General features: G+C 41.8%; 2 protein-coding genes across 4 annotated transcripts; one reads left to right on the top strand and one right to left on the bottom strand.

Annotated features, from left to right (window-relative positions):
- Nucleotides 1-1,653: 1,653 nt before the first annotated feature.
- On the top strand, nt 1,654-6,921 carry LOC116053725 (Hermansky-Pudlak syndrome 6 protein). The gene has a single exon (XM_031304857.2). It carries the CDS (start codon nt 2,075-2,077, stop codon nt 4,889-4,891), a length of 2,817 nt encoding a protein of 938 aa, XP_031160717.1. The 5' UTR covers nt 1,654-2,074; the 3' UTR covers nt 4,892-6,921.
- Nucleotides 6,922-9,317: 2,396 nt separating this feature from the next.
- prom2 (prominin 2) lies at nt 9,318-23,072 on the bottom strand. Of its 3 annotated transcripts, none has more exons than XM_031304826.2 (24): nt 22,419-23,072; nt 21,076-21,428; nt 20,122-20,186; nt 19,571-19,776; nt 19,142-19,262; nt 18,702-18,765; nt 18,479-18,568; nt 17,374-17,570; nt 15,809-15,883; nt 15,459-15,522; nt 15,188-15,344; nt 14,948-15,100; nt 14,694-14,817; nt 14,473-14,561; nt 14,154-14,238; nt 13,910-14,053; nt 13,729-13,797; nt 12,713-12,805; nt 12,545-12,598; nt 12,368-12,448; nt 10,912-10,980; nt 10,726-10,815; nt 10,412-10,524; nt 9,318-10,318 (listed from the first exon to the last, which is right to left on the bottom strand). In XM_031304826.2, exons 2-24 carry the CDS (start codon nt 21,335-21,337, stop codon nt 10,267-10,269), a joined length of 2,517 nt encoding a protein of 838 aa, XP_031160686.1. In that variant the 5' UTR covers nt 21,338-21,428; nt 22,419-23,072; the 3' UTR covers nt 9,318-10,266. The 3 variants fall into 3 exon arrangements, with proteins under 3 accessions (XP_031160686.1, XP_031160697.1, XP_031160707.1); XM_031304837.2 differs by having other exon boundaries at nt 21,076-21,339; XM_031304847.2 differs by having other exon boundaries at nt 21,076-21,339; nt 22,461-23,072.
- Between the last annotated feature and the right edge of the window lie 2,017 nt (nt 23,073-25,089).

Genomic DNA, 25,089 nt, shown 5'->3' with positions numbered 1-25,089 from the left:
GTTTCACATGCAGTGAGTGAAGAGAAATACTGCCTCCTCCTGGATAAGAGGTAAACTTACAAACACCAGAAAAACAATTCAAGTAATACTCTAATATTGAAGAAGGTGTGAAAATTCGAAAAACCTTTTTTTTCATTTGTCAAAATGTAAAAGGAAAACATTTGACCAAGATGTGTAAGAAAAGGCTTGTGCCATATATAATTAAGAGGCAGTGAGACACAGACAGTGGAACTTTCACCATGATTTGATTACGTTATTGGTATCACAAGCTTGTCTGCTAATTCATCTAAAAATATTAAACACAAGCAAAAGTGTCATTTACTTTATCATTGGTGCCCTCATTCAATTACAATACATGAGCTTACGTCAGTTTCTCAGGTTGGTATTAACCCAGCTGATGTTGTTATTGATCAGACACTGTCTTCACAGCCTTTTGCCAAAATGAACAAGTATGTACTGAAACAGTTTCTCAGCTGCATTCAGTTAAGGGTTCTTGCCTGGAGGGAAAACTGGTGTCCATAGTTACATCGTATAAGTTATCTTTAAAAACATCCATTAAAGTATGCTGTCAAAGCAGACACGGAAATTAGCACAGCTCCTCATTTGTGCTTATCTGGATATTGTTTTCAACCTACCTACTGTGATTTTCAAGCTGTTTTCAGACAGCATTACTGCACATCTTCTTTGCTCTTTCGAATTTGGAATTTTCCTCCAACAACATGATGAACTGTTGAAAGATCAGAGGTTGAGGTCAGCTACTGAAGCTGGATGTGAAAGCAGTTCAGTATTTTTGCTCAGATATACTTCAACACTTACAAAACTGTGACCCAGTGTTTAATTTGCACTTGTCTCTGTAGTTCCCCAGTTTTTCCACTGTTTTTTTTTTTCAATTGGCGTGGGATAACACCTGAATGGCATAGATGTATTGATAAAGTATTGACTGTCAAAGCAAGGTACACCGAATTAGTCTACTTATGACTCAAAACAAAAGCGCACCACATAATGAACTTACTGAAAACTTAATTCCTGACAACCTTTCCAGAGTTTAAAAGTTTCCAGAACTGCAGATGGCCCATAGATATATGAGATGGCCACACAAACTGCTTACTGCTAAATCACAGCAACCAGAGAGACAATTAACAAAGTGATAGCCTACTTAAAAGAGACCATAAATGTAGAAACATTGTTACCGTTATCTTTTTCTTCAACTTTCTCAGAAGCTAAACCTAAAACTACTCCAACATGCACCCGATTTTTCTTCTACTTTAAAAAAATAAAAATAAAAAATGATTGTGCTAGCATAGGCCTGCAGCTGTTGACTCAGTTCCTATTATTATTTCAGCATCAGATTACAAACATTGTGAGTGTGATATTTTATTACTCATTTGTCAGATCCCAGCGGGAAACTTTACCGTTAAAGATAAATAATGAGTAAATATGGAATACTTATTATAGATGGCTACTTTCTCTTCTCAACATAAGTAGGGTTTTTTTTTTCAACGCAAAGATGTTAACTAAAGTTAAAAGTTGTCTATCAACTTGCCTTACCAGCTAGACGTAACGTTAGCTGACTGAAGACGAACGTTCAGTGGCAGTTGCTCTTCTCTCTGCCTCTACACACTCTTTGTTGGCCTCCATGTTGATACACAGCTCCTCCTTTTATGCAAAACGCTATGGCAAAAACGTCGTCATTGGTATCCGGAAATTAACAATCCCGTGATGTCAGGGGAGTGCTAGCATAGCATCGGAATGACTACAGTGCCTCTCTCGATTTGGGCTTAGAACTTTTTTCGGCGGTTACTGTTGGCCTGTAGTTTAGCTCCGATGTCGTGTATCGACATGGGGTTACCGGGGTCGAAGGCTGTCGGAGGATGTATCCTTCCGCAAGGACGTTAATAACGGGATGAAACCTCAGGACCTAACGTTGACGTTAAACGGGATGCCGTTCGGTTAGCTAGTCTCTCCGGAGCCCGAGATCAGATTTATGTGCCACACAAGCTAGCAGGTTAGTTCATACGTTGTGTCGATTTAATTACAAGCTACATTCCGCTGCTCGGGCTGGAAATAGGGAGTTATGGCGCGATTGGTGTTGGAGCAACTGTCAGATTTCGGGGACTATACTGGCGGTAAAGAACTGACTGAGATCTTTAAACTGACTAATAACGAGCTCAAAAGCAGTCCGTCAAACATTCGCCTGAGCCCAGATGGACGTCATGTTCATGTCATCCTCCGCAAGCCTAAGGTCGGTCTTGTGACTTTTGACAAATATGAAAGACCCGAGCTGGCCCAGAACCAGAAAAAGCTGGATTTGCGGTTAACACAAACCGTGCCTATTGTTGATATTTTATATTTGGACCATAATAACATCAGCAGAAGCAGAGACACCGCAGCTGTAGCAGTGGTTTATGAAAATGGAAAAGCTGAGTTTTGGAAATTCCAGGAGTGCAAAGCTGGCTGGCATCTCCTGCAAACATCAGATCTGTGCAACAGCCCCAGAGCAAGAGTGGCGTCTGTCTGTGCCTGTTCCAATCTTATTATCTGGTGTGAGGAGAGGCCGCCCTCAGAAAGCACCCCTGCCCTCAGCTCCACAAAGAATAAGCTGAGATACTGTGTTTGCAGACGTGACTTCGAGGTGGAGGAGGGGGCTGTCAGCTTGGGAGGAGTGAAAATCGCCCTCCACAACAATCCTAAATTCACTGTGGTCAGCTCAGGTGAATATGTACATCTTCTTCCTGAAGTGAAAGTGAAGCCGCTGATGAGTATCTCCAAATTTTTTCTCTCCTGGTCCCCTCACAATGACTCTTTCACAGTCAGCACCACATGTAAAAACACTCCCCTAAAAAAGCTTTCAGCTAAAGAGTCTGACTTAAAGAGGTTGGTGACGGACTGTTTGGGATATTTATCAACTCTTGAACCACCTGAGATCTACGACTTCTCTCCTACAGCCTGTGGAGGCCTGCTGCTGCTGCTCAGCACAGGATGGGTGTGTCTTCTGCAGAAAGATGGGATGCTGCGGCAGGTATACAAACTGGCAGACAACTGCTTGTTAAAATGTGGTACTCACACTAGCCTCTGCATGTACCAGGACACCCTGGCGCTGCTGATAGGGCAAAACCTGCATCTGATAGATGTGAATTGTGGCAGAGAGATGGAAAAGATCATGCTCAAGAAAGAGGGGTTATTGTATGTAAATCAGGCTGAAAGATGTGCACCTCACCTGCTCTTAGAAACTGGACTTTTTGTGGTTGTGAACAAAGAGACAGACTCCAGAGAGAGCAACTCTAAGCTGAAGCCTTCTGGTCTCGGTGCAGTGGAGTGTATTCATCCTGGAGCCCTCTTGGTAGAAGCGGTCTTTGAGGAGGCCTGTAAATACTACCAGCAGAGAAGCCTGAGCAGCACCCAGCTCACTGTGGACACGCTGAAGAAAGGAGGTAGGTTCCAGGCTCCCACCTCTTTAGCGTCCATCGTCAGGAACTACCTCAGCAAAGGGTTGAGGCAGAAAGGAGCAGAGCCGTCCCAGAACGGTGGAGGCGAATGCACAGCAGCACAAGACAAACTGATGGGCTCTCTGGAGGCTGAGCTCAAGGCTCTGGTCGCTCTGGAGGAGGTGAAGGGGAGTTTAGTCAGGGGGGATGTTAAAGAGGTGGAGGCAGTGTGTGAGAGTCTAGTTGAGAAAGAAGTAGCCAGGCTGCTGTCAGTCTCAGAGCTGGATAAAGAGGCTCTGCTTTACCTCAACTCCATCTTCAGCATCTTTCCCTGCCAGGTGTGGAGAGCGGCGCAGGCCGCCCTTCAGCTACACTACAACGGGGAGGGCTCTCTGTCCAGCAGGGCTCCCCCAGACGTGTGGAAAACTGTCCTCGGCCCTGTCATGACACCCAGCACCCCATCCTGCCTCCCATTCACAAACGGCGGGCCAAAACACAATCATAGCCTCAAAGGTGATCATGCCGCCAACTGTAAAGACAAAGCTACCAGCTCCGCTTGCCCAGCTGCCCTGCCTGTGTTTGAGCTCCTCTGCCGCTCAGTGTTCCACTTCCAGCCCAGCTGGTTGCCCCGGTTCCTTGAGCTTGCCCAGCAGCAGCAGGGCTCAGCTGGCCTGTGCCTGAGCCTGGCCTCTTCCACCTGGGGCTTCTCCGGTGGGAGAGGAGTGGAGGGCAGGGAGAACAACGTTCCGCTCTACAAACGAGCCCTGTGCGTCTTGTCCGGCCTGACCTCAGACAGAGACCAGCTGCAGGACTTGGAGGTGGAGCTGCTGCTGGTCAGTGGGCGGCCTAATGCCATCCTGCAGGCGCTGAGGATCCTCATGGCCAAGCAGCAGTGGGAGCGGGTCACCCAGGTGGCCCAGAAGTTCTGCAAACAGAGTCCGCTGCTCAACAAAGAGATTTTCACTACTCTGCTGTGCGAGGTGGCTCAGCACAGAGACCTGGACCCCTATTTGGACCTGCTGTGGACCCTGTGCCCTGAGGACCTCACTGTCACCACTATTCTCAACCTAGTGCTGAAAAACCTCCCCTCCCCTAACACCCCCCCATCATCCTCCTCTTCCTTCTCCATGTCCAGCACGACCTCCTCACCCCCTGCTCCCTTTGCAGACTCCAACAGCAGCCAGTTGACCATCGGGCTGTTGAAACCTCTGCTGAGAAAAGTGCTTCAGAGGGAGACCAAGCCTAGCCAGCGCTATGCAGACATCCTCCAGTCACCATCATACCCCCCTCCTGCACCTCCTCGCAAGCCTGTAGAGCAGCCCAGGACAGCCCCAGATCCTAGCACAGACTCATCTGTCGGCAACAACATCACCCTGGCTTCTTTTGCAGAAACACCCGAACAGCAGTCGTCCACACACACAACTGTCCCAAGAGCCAGGGTGGCACTACCTGCTAACCCAGTCTGATTTCCACAGAAATGGACAAACACTCTCAAAATGGAGTCTCATAAAACATTCCACACATAATCTGACCAAACTGTGAAGCAGGGTGTGTTGACAATCAAATTACAGAATAATATCAGTATGTTACAGGTATAATCACTGTTATGCAGTCAATTGTGATATTTGATGGTGTTTAAAAAAAAAAAAAAAAAAAAGATTGGTATAAAAGACGACTAGAAACTATGAAATGACTACTGAAGGTCTTACCAGTGTAAATACTGCAGGTAATTTTAAGTCTTAATGTGTATATACTGTATCTGCAATGTTATTTATCTCTTAAGCCTTAACTGCACGTGGCTGAGAATGTTATTGCATAGTCTTGCATTGAATACGCGTAGTCTTTATCAGAATACCATTAATACATGATCATATATTGTGTTAACACAGTGTAGCGTTTATCTGCTCAGTCAAAAACAAAGCCACTAACTCCCATTTTTGGGGTTTATCGTGTCTGTGTGTAGAGTATTTGTCTTTGCCATCTGATGTCTGCTAATTGTAGCCAAGTATAGCTGCCTTTCAGTTGTTGATGTCAAAGTGTGTTCATACAGTGGGTAATCTACTGAGACAAGCTGGCCTTTGTGTTTGAATGTTTGTTTTAAGTGTGGTTTGGTTTAGAAGAGGAGGAGGGAGTCCAAGGTTCCTTTACTGACTTCTAGTTTCGTACTTATATCCTAAGTGCTTAAACATTAACCTGGTTTCGATGGGTTCAACTAGACCATGTAACCTCTGTAAACCAAACCCAAAACAGGCTGCCTTTCTGCTTTCATTTTTTAATTCCTGTCATTCATTTGTCTCTCTAGACCCCATCTTGTCCTCTCTGCTCCCTTGCAGCAGGACATTCCAGACATAATACCCAGTAAAAGTGACTCACAGTTTGACTTTAAATTCAATTTTGGAGGTAATTCTGTTAGGATTTGAGTGTGGGTTGGGCACGATGTGACTAACATAGGAGCCCTGCTGCTCGAAGAAGGTCATGTACGTTTTCCTTCGTGGACCCAGTGAGGGTAATGTTATTAGAGATGTTAGGTCCTCTGTCTTCTTGGTCCTCTTAGTTTTCTCCATGCTCTGGAACTAATTGCACTTTTATATCACCCCATTCTGTATTGTTTGTGCCATGCATCTGTTGAAATGAATGTTTTCTGATTAAGTGCTGTAAACAAAACTATATTTAAGTGCCTATTGTCTTTGATGCCTTATGCCTTGATGTTAGTGTTTGAGCAGTCAGTGTTTTAATCAAAGAAAGTGTTTCTTTGTATGTAAATGTGGAGCACTTTGAAACAAAATGCTATTTATTTTGTAACAAGCTTTGAAAAACTACTAAAATAACAAGCCTTGGCCCTTCATGGGTGACATACTGACAGAGACTCTTGTGGCATCTCTAAAAGTATTGAGTGACAATCAGACCTCAAAATGCTGCAGAATAATTAGAGTGCCTTTCACAGCGCTGCAGTTCATTTACAGGGTAGTGTCACATTCCTGCTGTGTCTCCTCAGCTTCTCTCATATTCCGGAGAAAGAACTGGAGGTAGATCCCAGGATAACAGCTCTTGGCCTCTACAGTCAAAGGCTTTTTTAATTACATTTTAATATGAAACCTGCTGATTTCTTACTCTGGTCTGATTGGTGCACTAATGGTGTCATTTCAAGCTCTGTATACCTAAACAAGCATGACACAATCTGTGTGACTGATTTCAGATCAATGCCATGAGTTTTGCTGTGTTTCAGCCCATCTCAGAGTTGCTGGGAACTCCCTGACTTCCCCAGACAGCCCACTCAGCCTGATGCTAGGACTGCTCAGATGTTAAATATTAATTTGACTTAAACTTTGCTTCTGGTTTCTGTTAACAAATAGGAATTCCTCCTGGATTTGACATCTACATTGTTACTTTGTTTACTTTTGGCTCTCCTGTAAGTGTTATTTGAAAAAAAAAAAAAAAAATGTATACAAGTATTTATGAACTGATGCTGTATGCTATTAAACTGAAGATACAACTTCTACTTGCTGTTCCAAGTTTTACATATTAAGTTACTTGTTCTGCAACAGATGTGAAGCTTGTAATATGCAGTGTGAGGTTTTGATTGCACTCTGGTAGCTCTGATATAGCTTGCATTATATTGTTTCCCTGTTACATCCCTGCCTTACACATGGGCCTGGATACATGTACAGTATGTGTCAGCTAGTTTCTTTGAATGGTACTTTCAAACATGCATAATTGTCACCTACCTGCCACGTCTCTGTTCCCACTGATTGCTGTAGTTCTGGTTGGTTCAGCTCTATCAGCATATTCCATTCACTCTAATGGACAACAACAGGTCTAGCTGACATATCACATGCTATTTAGTCTACAACTAACATGTCAAGGCCAATATACTCTTTTCAGGTTTATTTATTCAGTTAGTTACAGCTGTTTTCAGTCTAACCTGAAAAACAGTCTACTGCTTAAAAAAAAAAAAAGCTTAGCTATAGTCGTGTACGCACAATTATTCATTCACATGATCCACTGCCCCCATTTCTGAGTTTCACCATATCCCTTCCATGGACAAATCCACTTACAACTGCAGTCCCGTGTGTGTGTGATCTAGTGGAAGGATTTGAGTGTGTAAATGCACCATGGTCAGGGTCTATAAGAGGAATGTTCAGTCGTTACCCATTAAGCTTCTGTTAACTAACTCTGAAAACAAGCAAGCAGAACACGGAGTGCATGTGTGTGGCTGCTGGTTCTCACAGCAAATCAGGTTCCACATGGGGATGTAAGGGGATATGATCACAGGAGTGGCATTAAGTGTAGATGTGGAAAGTGGAGGTTATCCTGTATATTCAGTGTATGAGGGAGAGGGTAATAAGAGGCTGAGTCTGTCCAAAGGCAAGAAAACAGCAAAGGGCTGCAGAAACCTGATACCTAACATCCATCAGCCAATCTCTATATTTCCCTCCCTCTTTCTTTCTTTCACTTTGTATCACACATTTCTTTCTTTAGATTGAGTTTCTCTCTATCCAGCCTCTCATATTACGAGGGTTTGATTCACTTGTTCTAATTATAGATGTAATCCTGTAAACAATAATGAATCCAAACAGAGGCTGGCCTCGTCCTCTGCTTGTCCCTGAACAGCTGAATATATGCTACAGAGCTGCGTCAATGACTGCATCAGTGGAAGAATAACTGCATTAAAGGACATTTTCATGAGACGAGAGAAAAGCAACACCAACGCTTCAAAATACTTTTGAGGCTGGTGATACTTTTTAATACTGAATACCTGCAGACCTGCGCCAGCCAGCTGTCTGTTGTTTTCCAGCATCTCTTTAACCTGAGCCTGAGCCTGCATAGGCTGCCGCTGATATGGAAGGATGTCCTGCCTTGTCCCAGTCCCCAAGAAGTCAACTCCATCTGGCCTCAAGGACTACCGCCCAGTAGCTCTCACATCCCATGTGATGAAGGTGCTGGAGAGGCTGGTCTTGGCCTACCTGAGGACACAGAGATCTTCTCTGGACCCTCTACAGTTTTCCTACCAGCCTCGTCTGGGAGTGGACGGTGCTGTCATCTATCTGCTGCAGCAAGCTCATTTGCACCTGGATGGCAGTGGCGGCACTGTGAGAATCACATTTTTTGGTTTCTCCAGTGCATTCAACGCCATCCAGCCACTGCCAGTAGGTGAGAAGCTGCGGCTGATGGGTGTCTGCACGTCCACGGTCTCCTGGATCACTGACTATCTGACAGGAAGACCACAGTTTGTGCGTCTGGACCGTGTTCTGTCTGACGTGGTGGTGAGTGGTACAGGGGCTCCACAGGGGACTGTGCTTTCTCCTTTACTGTTCACCTTATACACCTCGGACTTTCAGTACAACTCAGTCATGTTATCTACAGACGTTTTGCTATAAAACTTCCTGTGCTTAAAAAAGTCCTTTACCACAATATATGTCTGTTGTTATTTGACCATTATCTAATCAACACAAGGAACCATGATTCATATTATTGTAAAATCTTTACATCAGTTTACAACCAGCTCACACAAATTCCCTCTTGTCATATGTTCATTAATCAGTGTCACATGAGTGGGGAACTTAAGAGTTGATCTGTTTTCATGGATAACAGATGCCTGACAGTTATCATGATCACAAAGACACACCATCTTTGTCTATCACAGTAAAACATAACTTGCTTTTAACTGTTTTGTGTCTCTTTGCAGAGACTGAATTTGTCACCATAGCAGACTTTGTTAAACTTAGTTTTTGACAAATTGTTGATGTGTACGATCCAAAGGGGTATGCCGGGCTACAAATGTGCACTGTGAAAAGCATTTTCATGGTTTGTGTGGAAAATAGACTCTGACTGATCCCTGAGATTCCACTCATGTTACGGTAGTAAAAGGTAGAAAAATGCACAGCAGACTCATTGCATTTGTTATCAGTGGCAATTTTTACTTTCAGTAGTTTTCACAACAGCTGGCAGAAATGTTCACAACCTTTTATTCACATTGAGCAAACAGACCATATAAAGTGCTGTGTAACAGAAAGATCAAACACAATCTACTATTGAGTACAAAGTAGTACAAAGTACAAAAATCATCATTATTGAATCATGAATCACATCAGTTAAAATCAATATGTACAAAAACATATTTGCAATCAAAATTGTACCAAAAAACTTGCATTGTCTTGTTTGCAAACAGCACTGATACCAGTTATACCAGTCACATCTGTCACACAAAAAAAGTGTATTAATTTCATGATTCATACAAAAAGATTTGTGCTTTGACTTCCACTATAAGTGCAAGTGTAATTAAGTTGAAAAATTGAAATTAGGGTGCAGAACAATGGCAATGAACAGACAGAGGCTGGCACATTATAAAAAGCTTGTTGGCACAGTAACCCACTGCTGCATTCTCGGTGACTCGGTGAACAAAAATCTGCTTTGCAGTTTGAAATATGAAGCATATATTCTCACAATCCAGCAGCAGCTCAGTTCATACATTAAATACTTACAAAACATTTATGGAATACAATCAATCTCTTTGATATGTTTATTTGAAATGATGAAAAAAATCCCTGCAGATTCCCTGTGTCCCCCTGATGTCAATTGATGTCAAAGATGTTGTGTGTGATGTTTGACATGTAATGCATGACTACTGCAGTCACTTTGCTTCTTTCTCCACTCTATGGTGAAAATTGGAGTAAAAAAAAAAGACTAAAGTAACCTCACTTTTTTTTTAGTTTAAGACTTTTCACCAGATTGACAATGTGTCACATCTGTTCAGGATTGCACCATGTGTCTTTAGTTTGCCAAGTGATGCCTCAGTTGTGCCTGCAGTCTTTTAAAGCTGTAACCCACACGTGCCGGCCTCTCAGGTAAATTTCATCTGGGCCCGCGGTATGTGGTTCATAATTAAGTGGTCGCTGGAAATAGAACAGTGAAATAAAACAGGATATATATGTGTATAAATAGATCTAGTAGATGCATATTTGTAGTTTTTTTTTGTTTGTGCTTACTCATAGGCATCAGAGTACTTCATCCTCCGGTAGTACTTGGCTAGCTTGATAGAAAAGATGATACTGGGGATGAAGAAGATCATACACCAGCCCAGACTGAACCAGAATGCATTCTAAATAGAGAGAAAGAGAGAGAGAGAGAGAGAGAGAGAGAGAGAGAGAGAGCAAGGGTACAATGCAGGACTGAAGAGTGACAAACATAAAAATTGCCATTTTTTAAACTAGTCCATACTCTCCAGACTACAGAGTATTTCTCAAAAATAAATCAATGAGTGATGTAGCTATAGGTGGAGCAAACAACATCTGATCCTCACCAGAGACTCCACAATGTGTGAGCATAGGATAATCTCAACAGAGTCCACAGCTCCCGCCACCGGCCCACAGCGGCCCACCTGCTGTGTTATCTGAGGGAGAATACACAGATCAGTAACAGTACAAACATACACACATTAGATACACATTTTGTATGTTAAAAGTGTAAAAATCTGAACAAACTTTACCGTGATGTTGGCCCAGTCAGCATAAACAATGAAGTAATTTATTTGACAGTCCAAAAACTTTTTGCTCTCCTATGATCATGAGAGAGAAAAAGAGAGTAAATTCCACACATTTTCTCCCTGCTTTACAATGGGAGGTCATGAGGAATCAGTGGAACGTCTGGCCATCTCAGCATATGGAATTCTGGGTAAATCCTCTGAAGTGACCCGTAAATAACTGCAATGGCAGTAAGATAAGGCATGGCGAGGCAATTAGGTTATGTAGGACATTTCATGCACAGACGCAAATCAAAGTGCTTTACATAATGCATTAAAACATTAATAACTGGTGATATTTTATATTTCACTGTCAACAAATCCCATGAAAAGACTGACCACCAACAATTACTTTATCCAACACACTGACACAGCTTATTCTTCTGTGCAATAGACCTCCATTGTTGTCCAAAAAATATTAAAAACACATAAATGAGCCACACTTTTGCACTGGGTTACATGGTCCTTCATTACCATAAACATGGGCACTGTAGTTTATTTTGAGTCAATCCCACGTATACAGTCCTGGTGCCGTAAATACTCACTAGAGCACCAGATCAGCATCTTAAAATAGTCCCAAACAAATGCAAATGTACTGCTGTTTAGACCAACTTTTACCTAAAACTATAATGTCCAGCTGTTTCAGGAAATTTCTTTTTTCTTTTTACAAAAAAATAGATATGTGTGAGCTGTTTCTTACATTTCTTTGTCTTCACTAGAAACAAATGGGCTGAGTGCAACCGACAGGGTTGGGAAGTCAGAAGATATGGAGAGATTGACTTACACATTGTTAGTTTTGGTCTTTTCATGGGATTTATTGACATTAGGTCAAGATGTAAGTGCAATGTGTTAATTAAAGTAAAGACAGTGGATTTAAAGGTCATTAAAGTCAGGGTGAGTTGTTCCAGTTTGTTTGTTACAACTCTGAGGTCCATAGTAAGTAAATGCTGTTTCTCCATGTTTAGTTTGGACCCTGAGGACGGTTAGTAGATTGCAGGGAGGGTTCACATGGTCAAGGACAGTCATAGATGTATTTTTACTTTAAACCCTATTCTATGACACACTGGAAGCCAATGTAGACACCTAAGATTAGTGTAATATGTTCAGTTTTCTTTCTTTTTGAGCGTTTACTATACATGACACAATATCTCATCCTGGACCCCTCAGTACATCTGCTTCACTTCAATGGAACTAGTATTTTGTTGCCAAAAAGCATGCACAACTACAATTGAAGACAAATACAATTGGACACTAAACGGAATTCATGCGCTGTAGATGTGTAACCAACAAGCATATTGTTTCAACTACAAGCAGCCCACCTCCCCCTCACCCCCTCTGGCTAAATGACTGACTGACCACAGGCATTAACAGACCACATGGAGCACTTTTTCTTCTAACCCATGTGACTCGTGGCTCTACTCACGGTCTTGACAATCTGTGCTGTTTTTGTGTTGAGGAATTCTTGTGCTGCTCCCACGTTGCTCAGCACCTCCCCCACTGTTCCCTAGATGAGCCAGACAGGAGAGAATGAGCCACAGGAACAAAGAGAGGAGAATGACCTTTCCTCTTGGCAGTTCCAGGTGTTAGTCAGTGCACTCACATTGATTTTTTCTGTGATGGATCCAAGGCTCTTGAGGGTCGAGTTCAGGTTTTTCTGAGGGCAAAAGCAGTAGATATCTATGTTAAGTTAAGAAAAAGTTACGGGAAAAGGAAAACCAGAATGAGGAGATTAGGAGAGATGGCAGCCGAGATGGGGCAGGATACTCACCAGTTGTGGGATGATGGTTGTTTCTATGTCGGTCTGGATCTGCCTCAAGTCCCTGGCCTCATTTTGGAGGTCTTTTTTAATATCATTGTCTAACTGAAAAAAAGCAAATAGTTTAACAGTAGAAAGAACACAATTCAATTCGGAATCATGTGACGTGTTTATAGAGCAGAAAAGCAGAGTAAGGAGTAAAATATCAACAGGGCATTATGTGTTATGTTACAATTTTTCTGAATTGCTAAAACACTAAACCCCATTCTCTGAACCAAATGCTCAATGACCTAAACCCATTTGTCGAATCAATCACTCTTCTTGCAAAACTCTAAACACATTCTCACTCGCTAAAACACATTTCACACTGTGATGCACTTGTGTTTCAAAATGGTTAACACAGGCAGCAAGAGTTGTCATTGTTTACACACAATGACTCAAAATTATAACCACATGTTTCTGATCAAACCAATTGTAGAGAATATAAGCCAGTTCAGAGTGCACAGATGGCACAGGAGCATTGAATGTTGGTGTCTGATTTTGCAGTTTCACAATATTTTTTAGTGTACTGTCATGTGCTTTTCATTTAGTTTTCTTTGTTCTTTGGCCTTTTGCAGTTGGACTACTGTAAGTGCCTACAGTCATATACAGACATTCAATATTGTTGTACTTGCACTACTTGCAGTGTACAAGATATTCATAGTAGAAGTTATGATTTACTTTTTGTTTTCATTACAATATGTGTGAACTGTATGAAATTAAAAAAGAGAGAATTCTGTAACTACATGCCCTGGACACTGTGTTCTCAAATGTTTGAGGTAATGTCTAATGAATGTTCTGTAATGTTAAGTTATTGACTGGCTATGTGTATGATCTAAAAGCATTGTTTGATTTTGCCAGCAGATTCAGATGTTTTGTGAATATAGTTTGAGAATTTGGTTTTGTGTTTATAGTTTTAAGAAAATGGGTGAGGGATTCAAGAAATGTGTCTTAGCAATCGAGAAAAACTTTAATGTCTCGTGACTCACTTGTATCACAGCGATCACATCAATTTTATCTGCTGTTGTATTTAGATTGATACTGGAAATGTTGTTCATCTGAGAGAGACAAGAAAGGAACACCAGATCACAATTACGTTACACGTAGATACGTGTAATAATGGCGATAAATCTACACAAAGACACATGCAAGCCCATGAATAATGCCCACCTTCTGCGTGACCGCAGTGAAGTCAATATTTGTCGCCCTGTTGGAGAAGTTGCCGAGTTGCTTTTTAACTTCAGGGCTCAGGAGAGTGATGGTGGGCAGAGTGATGTTTTTATTCTCAAAGAGCTGCTGGATCTGCTCTGTGTACTGAGTGTGACCGACACATTTCAACATGTTTAATAAAATTATTGTAGGTTTGAACATTATTTATTTTTGAACAATTAAAAAGGACAATCAGGAAACTCACTTTAGATACATTTAGCAGGTCTCCGAGGTTTATGAGCTCATACAAGTGCAGCGTTGTCCAAAGAGGCTGGTTTTTCTCACAGTCCCTGTAAATATTAACACCAAGTCAAACATATCTGTACAGCACCTAAACAATATAACAGATTTGCAGTGCTTTATGAATCCTGCCAACTTTAAACCCACAATGGGATGGACAGGTGTGTAATGGATGTCACAAGATAGCAAATGAAACTAAACTACATGGCGACCAGCCTGTGTGTATGCATGCACATATGTATAAGCATTAGTTCCTGTGTGAGTGGTGAATTGACATCACATACCAATAGATATCAGAGATATTGATGTTGGTTTTCAGTCCCAAAGTTGGACCTATCTCCAACCCTGGAATTAAACCAGGAGTATCAATGAGCTATGGAGAGAGGAGGCAATATGATAAAATGTTAACACCAAGATATCTCACACAGCGCCTGTAGCGTCTTTGTATTTCTGATGCGCACAGATATTGGCGTGTGCAGGTGTGTTTGTGTTTTTTTATAGCTACCTTTAGCAGTTCTCCGTTGCTCCAGGGCCGACAGAGCAGAGTGTAAACATTCCCGCCCAGCAAGAACAGCACCAGCACCCCTATCATGAACAGCCAGGAGAAGAGGAAGCTGAAACCTGCGCCCCTGTAACCACATCCAGGTCAGAGGTCAAACAAGCGGTAAGGAGGTGAAACAGTTTGAACAGTTTGACGTTTCCCCCCTGGATAAGAGCATCATATGAGAAAATGATATGACATTACAATTCAGCACTCACATTATGAGGAAGATGCCTCCACAATCCGACGTGCAGGAGCGCTTTGTGGGATCTGCTTTGGGTGTCAGACCCAGAGGGCCCAGGACCAGACCCAGGAGGTTACACAGCACCACCAGAAGGACCACGCAGCACAAGACCACGCACACTGTCCATCTGGAGAGGTATACACATGTAATGACTGATTGTCTTTTTTTTTCTTGCATTGATCACGTGTGTTTGCACACACAGGCTTTTTTTTACCTAATATACTCAGCTCTCTCGACCGCTGGTGTGAACCTGCCGATTTCTCTCTGCACCTGGTTCAGAGTCTCCGACACTTTGGTCAGATCAGATAACGGGATGTCATTGGTAAGCTGAGAGATCTGTGTTTTTATTTCACCCAACATCTGCTGGCTGCCTAAAAAACACACACAAACGTATATCTTTTTAAAATTGATCTTACCTTAAAACTAAAGTTAATTAAAAGAAGTGAAGGCCTAAAGTTTGTGGCAGTAAATGTGCTCACACTCACTTTGAACTACATCCTTGGTGTCATTGGTCACACTCTGCAGGATGCTGTCAAGATAATCCTCCACCTGAAAAGTGCGTTCATTGAATATCAAGTAAACAGTTGTTAAATATAGTGTTGAAGTTGAATTGTGTCTATCTGTCAAGCTCTTTTCTTTTAAAAAAAAGTAGCTTTGCTGTAGTCAGGCAGTGATTTAAGTCTGTTTACACACATAAGCTTCACATAAAGTGTGTAGCTAAGCAATGATTACATTATCTTTGGTTTCACGCTTATTCAGATTAGTTAAGTAGGCAGGCATACGTTGTCAATATTGATGATTATTAGCATATTTGTGTTTATCATGAGTCACTGACTTTCTTGATTTTGGATTTGAGATTTATTTTGTTGACTTCATCCACTGCAGACTGGAACTCATTGAAGTTGGGAATCTGTGGAACAACCAGAGACACAAACATGCAACCATTGTGACCAGCAATCAAACGTAATGACATGTTGTACCTTAAACTAACAGAGGGGGGCAGCAGACTTCAGCTGGAGGGAGAGGAGAGGAGAGTTTTTGGTTTTCAAAGTCCCTTTATTGGACCATTTTCAGAGAAGATTCACAATTACAGAAAATCAAAGACAAAAGAAAAAAAAAACAACAAAAGAAAAAAAAACAACAAAACCTATTAAACAACTATGTGCTTTTACCAATCAAAACTAACCACCAACTCTCCATCCTCCCCCACAGAGCACAACACTCCCCCTACAGCAGGGGTCTCAAACTCGCGGCCCGGGGACCAATTGAGGCCCGCGGGCTGATATTTTGTGGCCCCCCTACTTGACATCAAAGTTTAGTGTCAGTGCAGCCCGCGCGTTGTTCTGAAACGCACCTTTTTGCTGAGTCGTTGCGTGTGTAAAGCGTGTGTTGCCACGCTTTTATTTTATTTGTTTAGCACTTACGGGCTACCATAGCTAGTCTCGTGACTGCGGCATTTGTTGTCAACGGTTGTCAAGCTAGCCAACCGTGAAGTACCTGGGGAAGTATCAACGTTAGTCACTTGATAGAAACGTGTTCCAGAGTGACGGAAAATATATGCCATCACCCAGTTCCAGGCATGTCTCTCTCAAAACGTGCCGTGAATAGAAAGGGTGGCGACGAGCACAGGCAATTAGAATGTGAAAGTGGGAGACAAAATATTTTTTCTATCGAGCACAGGAGCACCCCTACATGTCTCATATGCACAGAGAAAGTTGCGGTGTACAAGGAATATGACATCAGACGTCATTACTCAACTAGACATGCTGAGGAGTATACAAAATACCAGGGAGATGAGAGAAAGAACCGTGTCTTAAAAAATGTCTATTGAGGCAACAAGATTTATTTAAGAAAGCAAACAAAGAATACTTTTGTTGAATACTTGACGCGGCCCAGCCTGACCCACACTCTGCCTCGAACGGCCCCCAGGTAAATTGAGTTTGAGACCCCTGCCCTACAGCCCACAAACGACTGAAATCCAAATTGTCCATCATCTGGTAGTAGAAATATTCCACCCTCAATCGAGGAGAGGAGAGGAGAGGAGAGGAGAGGAGAGTTTGTATGTGTCAGAGTTAGTGTAGGAGGAATAGAGAACAGATGGGAGGAGGACAAATGAGCTGTTTAGACAAAACCAAAAATGAAGAGCTATATATAAATATGTGTCATGCTGTCTCAGCCTGCGTCAGAAGTAGTTTTCATAAATTAATCTTCCTGTTGCTTCATTGTGATGTCTTGTCAAACCTGATAATTCTTAGTCTGTATTTTAGGAAGTTTATTATCTGAGCAGTCAAACCTAATTCCTCTTTTGCATAAAATACTGGAGCTGGCAGGAGTCAATTCAGGAAGAAAACACAGGAACATCCATTTTTACACACCAGGTTACGCAGAATCAGTACTTACGGTAATGGAGGTATCCACTGGTAGTTTCTGTAGCTCAGCCTGCAGGACATTATAGCTATTGCAGTTTGGTTTGGATGAAGTCTGATTTATTTGATTTTTAACAGCAGTGACATTGGCCTGAATGCGGTCCATGCTGGACTGTAGCTGGGCCAAAGATGAGTTCAGCTTGTCCACTTGAAGACTAGTGTTTACAGTCTCTGCTCACACAAATGAAAACACACACACAATCAGTGTATGCATGTTTAGAAAATAATTTTAGTACATTCATCTGTGACCTTTGTGATGCTACCTGGCTCTGAATTCAAAAGCAATTTAAAGTTGAACTGAATGGAAGTCCTAACAAAAACAGAGCAGCATAAGAAAAAGAACATCAGGAAATTGATTATAAAGGAAGATATAATCCAGCTGCTTTTAGTAAAGTATTGCAAATATTTTCCGTATTGCTCTACTAAGCCTGCTCTGTGTTACTCTAAGAGTGGAAGTGCAGTGAAGAAACATGGCGGTGAATTATGTATCAGCACCTAATTTGTCATCTTGGAAAAGGTGAAATTACTGCAGCCAAAAAAATTTTGTACTTTATGCTGCAAACCTCCACACTCAATTACAAAACCCAATAATGAACACTTTCTTTGAATTTATTGATTTGCAGCCATATGTTGAAAGGAAGTATGATTATTCTACTTAAACTGAAGAATTGTATAGTATTATTTAAGAAAGCTAAATGTTAAAATGCTTAACCTTTTTTATGTAGGTTTGGCAGACACTCAACATTAAAGGACTCATATCAGGATTAGAAGCAAAATTACTGATCAGGACATCCCTGCTTTTGACTATCTATCTATCTATCTATATCTTTTTATTTCCTCTTGAAATTTTGTAATGCAATAACTAATAAAAACAGCTGTTCACAAAAAAGAAACCTGTCATTATAGACATAATTTAAGACTTCATGAATCTTTTTAGTGTCAGGGTAAGAAGTGAAATATAATACACAATGCACTCATGATCAGGACCCCGCCTATGATTACTAACCTCCTGTCAAATATGCACACAAGGATTAACATGCTCAGACTGAAACAGGATGGAGCATGCAGGTACACCATACCTTGGTCCAGGAGTGTAACTGAGCGCAGCGCTGGGTCCAGGGTTCCTCTGAATCGCTCCTTGATCTGTGTTCCCAACTGAGGTCCAATGGCTAATACACACAAACAAACGGAAAAGGTGTGAGGTGGTTAATCGCGTGTTTAGAACAGACACTGTATCGCAGCCGTTGGAGTCAAAACAAAAGCGGTTCCTCTATTTTTACATTATTACCTTCCTGTTCTTACCATCTAGGTTTCTGGTAACCTCCTCTACAGTTCTGTAGCTCTCATTCACCACATTGTTGACTTGCTGGAGATAGGCAGAGGGGAAGCAAACAGTTTCAAAGTGTGCACATAACAAATGGGTTGAAATACAAGCTAATTGTACATAGCAGCTTTTGCAAATGAAGAAGAACAAACAGAACACTACCCTGCTTTTCCCACTTCCTTGTATCTTGAGATAAGTGTATTGACACTGCAGAGTGCAGAGCTGATCCTTAGTCAGTGGACTGACTGGAGAATTTGCAAGTTTGTTTGCATCTCACACAAAGCTGTCGACTCACAGCAAACTGATGGCAGGAATTAATGTGACTAATCTGATCAATGCTGCCACATTGAGATCCCAGACCTTTGTATATTCCCATGCTCATAACATGCTCTGCAGTCAACACAAGGTTTTCTCTTACCTGAGGCACAGCAGTGAGGAAGGACTGGATGTTGCCTATAGTTTGGTTGAGCTCCACTTGACTCTGGTCCACACTCACTTTGATGGCTTCGTTACTTTTGAACATGCATATGTTCCCAGCACTACAAACACACACACACACACACACACACACACACACACACACACACACACACACACACACACACACACACACACACACACACACACAAACAATTAAAATTGTGTCATGAACATAATCCAAGGGAGACAGGCAGAGGCTGTAAGGCATGCACATTCAAGCTGTCTTTATTCAACGCTAATTTCAAATAACACATCATTATGTTGTTCAAAACTGCATGCACGCACGCACACACACACACACACACACACACACATACACACACACACACACACACACACACACACACACAAACCCACACACACTCACAGGATAATAACTGTGGTGACGAATGCAGTCCAGTAGAAAGTTCTTCTGCGACAGTGAATGGAGGTTGTCTGCTTCTGGTACATCTTCCCACCACAGTTGCCACAACAGCGACAGCACGCCAAGAAAAAACCAACTATGGGCATCAGAACAATGTACAGTACGCCAATGGCTGCACACACCAGGAAACCCACTTCATACACCAGGACCTGAACACCAAACACGCACACAGACACGTACATACAGACAAATGACATGTATTACAACTAAAATGTCACAAGATGGTATAACAGCGGCAGATTTTTGTGGTCAGGCTGTGAGACATCACCAGACAGAAGCTTTACTTTACTGTGGGGAAAGTCCACAATCAGACTCGAGTCTCAGTAAATTCAGTCGACTAGGAAAAATACACACAAGGCTGCTTTAACATTAAACATTCTCAGATTACTAGCTCGAGAGGCTGTGAGGAGGGTGTGTCTGTTTTTTTACCCACATACCTGGAAGTTCAAAACAACATCCTAGAATATGTTAAACTCATAAAAACATTCACTTACTTCTTTGATGATTTCTTGATTTAACAGCACTTGGTTAGAATCATGGACTATTTTCAGGATCAGATCTAAAAAGAAATTGATAAGAAAAAAAAGGGTTTATGACTGTGTTTTTGAATAACTTCAGAAGACACAGAGCCCAGGGATACCTAATTAATATTCCACGCCACTGGTTTCGGTCCCAGTTGTCCGTGTACACAAGCCCAGCCATTGGGACAATGTGTCCTGTGCTCCGTACAAACATCTTAATCTCTCGCATTGTAAAAGTGGAAAGCTGACACCTCCATGTTGTGGTTACTAGGAAACCAGTACAGCTTTCTGGACACATTAGAATTTTACACCAACAAAAAAACACAATACAAAGCCATAATCAACTGTTGACACCTACACAGTTCTTTATGCCTCACTGATTGTGGCTATTGGTTAAAATCCACTCACAATATCAATATCCAACATGATGAACACTCATTCAATGACTTTGAACTGGGCAAAGGTTGTTCAACATGTTTTTGAGTACATTTTTGTTTACTGTTTGAAATCCATACCAAGCAGGAAGTAATATAGAGGGGTTTATGGAGCAACACTCACATCACATCACAAGTCAGGGAAAGAGGAAACACTGGCCTTATCGGAGCATGACATAATGGTTAGAGATTGACCGTGGGAAATACAAGAACTTCTATTTACATACGGATTAACCAAATCTTGTCATCTTTCTGTATGGGCATTATTAGCTGGGAAGTAAGAGGGTTAAAACTGACGTGTCACCTTTGTGACTGTAGAGAAATGTTGCCCAGCACCATGGAGCATGAAAGGATTTGAATGTAATTTGAATTTCACCTGGTTGCTCTGTGAGCTAAAATGATCAAGCTAATGACTAAGTAGACTGTGTCCTATGCATCAGATCATGATGAGATTCAAGATCTTTGATTACTGAGTAATACCGATGACACTGACCTTTAGGTAAAGGGTTAGGCTGGACTGTGCGGAGGAAGGACTGGACCAGAGCTGCCATGAAGCCCACACCGGCGTCCACCTTTGCTGTGTCCTGGTACTGGGGCTGGGTGAGGCTCTGTGGGGCCGCAGCTGCTGGACAGACAGGCTGTGGAGGGACAGACTGGGCCAGGCTGAGCCCCAGCAGCAACACTCCTACTCCGGCCCTGAACGTTCCAGCGCTGCCCGGCCAACTCCAACCCCTCACACTCTCACATAACCCCATGTCTACAGGTAAGACAAGTTGGGAAAGACTTCGCCTGTCAAAACGGTTTATAGAGTGAACACCTCATGGCACAAGCGCTGTCTTGATGCGTCTGGAAATAAGACAAAAAGACCGGATACAATGACACTCATTCAAGGCAGGAGAATTTGAGATTGGAGAAGAAACCCACAGATTGAGTCACAGATGAAGATGTCGCAGCGCAGTTTGTTACAAAATGGTAATGGAAAAAAACTGCTGCTGTTTTGCAGAAGAAGTGCAACAATGACATTTGGTAAATGATAAATATAAATGTTAAGCCAACGCCTATTTCGTGTCTGAGAAAAGCAGTGCCCTTTAGGCATCTATTTCATACTTCTACACTTAACCAGATACTTTGGAGCTTGTCATTGAGTGCAGGATATGATGACATTTAGAAGTTACAGGAAACGTTGCAGAAAGAATGACGCATGGGTTATTACAACGTCTGGCGGTCAGTGCTTTGTGCATAGTGTACACATAAAAAAAGCTGCATCCGCATCAGATACCTGCATCACCTCTATTTGTTCAAACCCGTGCTTGTCTCTCAGAACAGTACCCAGTAAAACATTTACTACAAGTGGTAAAAACATATTCTGTCTTTATGAAACTCCTGCACAATATTTTAATGTCAGTTATTTCTATTTGCTCATCGACTTGATGTTTTGTGTAGGTGTACCTCTCTTAAGCAAATAACTTCACAAGGGTTAGGCCCTAAAGTAACTGAACATACTGTATCTATGTTTCTCTTGTGGTTAAAGCAAGCTGTTGAAATCAGAGAGACTATCTATTATTAGATAACCTGACCACCCTCTTTAACCTAACACACAGCAGCCTGAGGGTATTTAAACTGTACATATATGAGCTCTAGAAAACTGCCAAACTGCCTGAGCAGTTCCTCTAGGTCTAGTGTTGTCAGGGTAAAGGTGTGAGTGAGAGGGTAAACAAGTGAGTTCAAAGTGAAAAGAGGCCAGAGATAAGGAAGGAATAGAAATGTAGAGGAAAACAAAATGTAGACACAGGAGAGCAGAGTAAGCATCTGGCTGTTTTCTCTCAGTCAACTCACCTTCCTCGGTCAGGCAGTGAATGATAGTCGCGCTGTACTGATCTCCAGTCCTTCAGTACACAGGGACGTGTGACTCTTATGGTCCTGTAGAAACCTGATATGCTCTGCACTTGCTGTGAAGTTGAAGCTGACTGTGTGCTCGGCCAGAGAACACAGGCACTAAGGAGAGAGGGAGGGAGAGAAGGGACAGGAGGAGCAAGAAAGGGAGGAGAGAGAGTGGTAGCAGGAAGCAAATATTTGGTAGGGTTATTTTCCAACAAATGGTATTTTTCCCACCTGGGTTTCCTGGATTCGGTGGGGAAGACAGGGATGTTAAGCTTAACGTGTCAGTAACAATTGTGATAGTAATTTTTTTCAGTCATTCATTCTTTTCAAGTAAATCAGCCCACATCTGCAATGGTGTGGTGTCCAAACAAGCAACAACACAGCCCAAATATGCAGGACAACATAGCTGGGACCAATGCACTTGGGGAAGGGAGTTTTGAGAACACAACAACTAAATGTTGCCAAGAAATTCTCAAAAGTATCTCAGCAGACACTATTGAAAGAAATTATGTTTTCCCTATGTTATCATCGTTGTCAAAAAGGAAGATATACAGTTTAACTCTGCAGCTGAACAAGCCTAAACAAGAGTTAAACAATCACTATTCATACTGAACTATGCCTAGTATAAAAATACTATCAAGAGAATAAGAACCACTAGTACAAGATGGAGATAGTGCCATTACTCCCCTATAACCTGCTTCTGCTGAGGCACAACTTTGACGTGAGGGAAAAGAAACTCTTCTCGTTCCTTTTATCAGTTTATGAAGTCTAGTTTGTAACTTTGGTCCACAATCTGCCAGGCATCGTGACACTGCCTTCTCTGTGTAACTTGTCTGTAACACAGATGAGAGAAAACACATGTACATGAAAAGGAACGTGATTGTACAATAGGCATGAATCTTATTTCCCTTTGGTAATACATGAATGCGAATGAAGCGGAAGGAGTATACTGTACCCGTGTCTGTCCTCGTCTCTTGTTTTGTTTATCAAGTCCGAAGTCACTTGCCGATCACTCATTCCTGGTTCACCTCAACCCAAAGTCCTCAATTACAGGCTGATCCTTTAATCTGTTACCAAGAGAGCTCTTACAAAGTGGCTTTGTAAAGATGCCATGTAAAGACTACCAAGGCCTTGCAGTGCTGTAGACTCCTACTGGTTGGTCTGTTAGTGTTTCAATAAGGATGTGATCCCGCACTGGCTTCCCACCTGTGAACATATTTGTGATTTACAGAAGCACCGTTGCCAGGGACCAAAGTTGAGTCTCTGATTCACTTTTTGAGCCATTACTTCAGGCTGAATTGGTACAAAAGTGTAACATAAACTATGCCGTTATGATGTGGTTAAAAGTTCTAACAGAGCAAGTGTAACTTAAGTTGAGATGATTTTATCACACATGCAGATCCAAAGGTCAATAATTAGCTTCCATGCTTTAACAGATTACTTGCTGGATCAAAAGGTACACATCTGAAGCCCATTATGTGCCTCTCTCTCTGAGCTTTGAAAAATGTTCTTATCTAAAGTGTCAACACTCTTTTGTCTCCATTTTGCCTTTTTTTGTACAATGAGTTGTCCTTCCTCTTTTCTAGCCAACTAACATTGCTGCCATCTTCTACATTAGTTCTGCCCTGCCAAGGATTAATAACTGATTTAAAAAACACTGGCAAATAGGTGACAAGAATTGTGTCCTTGATAATATGGGTTGCAGTGTCTTGTTCACATTCCACTTCCAACTTTTTCCATAAGAAAATTCAGTAAACTGTTCTTGACACAGCTTGTGTCCATTTCGCATGGCAAGAAAAACTTTTTGGAACACGTTTTCTTTGCAATAGCTGATTTTATGAATTTACTGAGGTCAGATTTACCAAAGCATATCTAATTGTTTATTACTGGAGAACATTTTAGTAATCTGTTTTATTTTTTCTCTAATGTTTTTGTCTGCTTATCCTGTTAGCATCAGTGCATGATAAAAAAAATAATCACCACAGCTTAGTCTAATAAAAACAGTTTTTCAGTGAAAATTCAATTTATTGATGCCATACATGAATTATCAATGACAGAAAACTGGCAAAAAATATATAGATATAAAAGCACCCCTATGGTGAGGTGCTACAGGAGCCAGCTATGGGTGAATGGCCATTTCAGCTCCGTCTCACATATCACAAACCCTTATTCCCTAAATTATGTCAACTCAGGAAACACAGGGTGATGAAAAGTTCCCCATAGATTCAATTCTGTGTCGGCCTGCTAAGTAGATACACCACAAAAGTAGACTAGTGGTGCTAGAGACAATGAGTAAGGAAGGAACCACAACAGCCTGCAGCTCGGTGTGGTTTTACAGACGGCATTTCCACCAGATATAATAATGGAGAATTTCTGACAGGCTGCTCAGTCTGTCCTGGTGCTCTGGGAGACCCCTGCTGGGTGAGTCTGCACATTACTTTAAAATAGTTAACAGCAGCTAAAAAGGTCAAGCCCAGTGAGTATTTTTCCCCCTACGACAAGATGTTATGTCAATGGTCCGAAGCATATTGCCATTAATGAAATATCCACTTATCAGTTACAGATTTCAAATGTATCTGAAAAAACATCCATCGCATACATTTCAAGAAAAAAAAAAACACAAAAA

This window comes from Sander lucioperca, chromosome 15 (genome assembly GCF_008315115.2).
Source record: "Sander lucioperca isolate FBNREF2018 chromosome 15, SLUC_FBN_1.2, whole genome shotgun sequence".
Lineage (NCBI taxonomy): Eukaryota > Metazoa > Chordata > Actinopteri > Perciformes > Percidae > Sander > Sander lucioperca.
The sequence above is the reverse complement of the archived record's forward strand: the minus strand, read 5'-3'. Positions and strand labels throughout refer to the sequence as shown.

Excerpts from the sequence above, each read along its gene's own strand:
- LOC116053725 (XM_031304857.2), top strand. The coding sequence starts at position 2,075 with ATGGCGCGATTGGTGTTGGAGCAACTGTCAGATTTCGGGGACTATACT.
- prom2 (XM_031304826.2), bottom strand. The coding sequence starts at position 21,337 with ATGGGGTTATGTGAGAGTGTGAGGGGTTGGAGTTGGCCGGGCAGCGCT. Across the intron at positions 15,523-15,808 it reads TCAAATCCAAAATCAAGAAA|GTGGAGGATTATCTTGACAG; the intron begins GTCAGTGACTCA and ends CGCACTTTTCAG. Across the intron at positions 12,599-12,712 it reads CAACCATCATCCCACAACTG|AAAAACCTGAACTCGACCCT; the intron begins GTGAGTATCCTG and ends TTTTGCCCTCAG.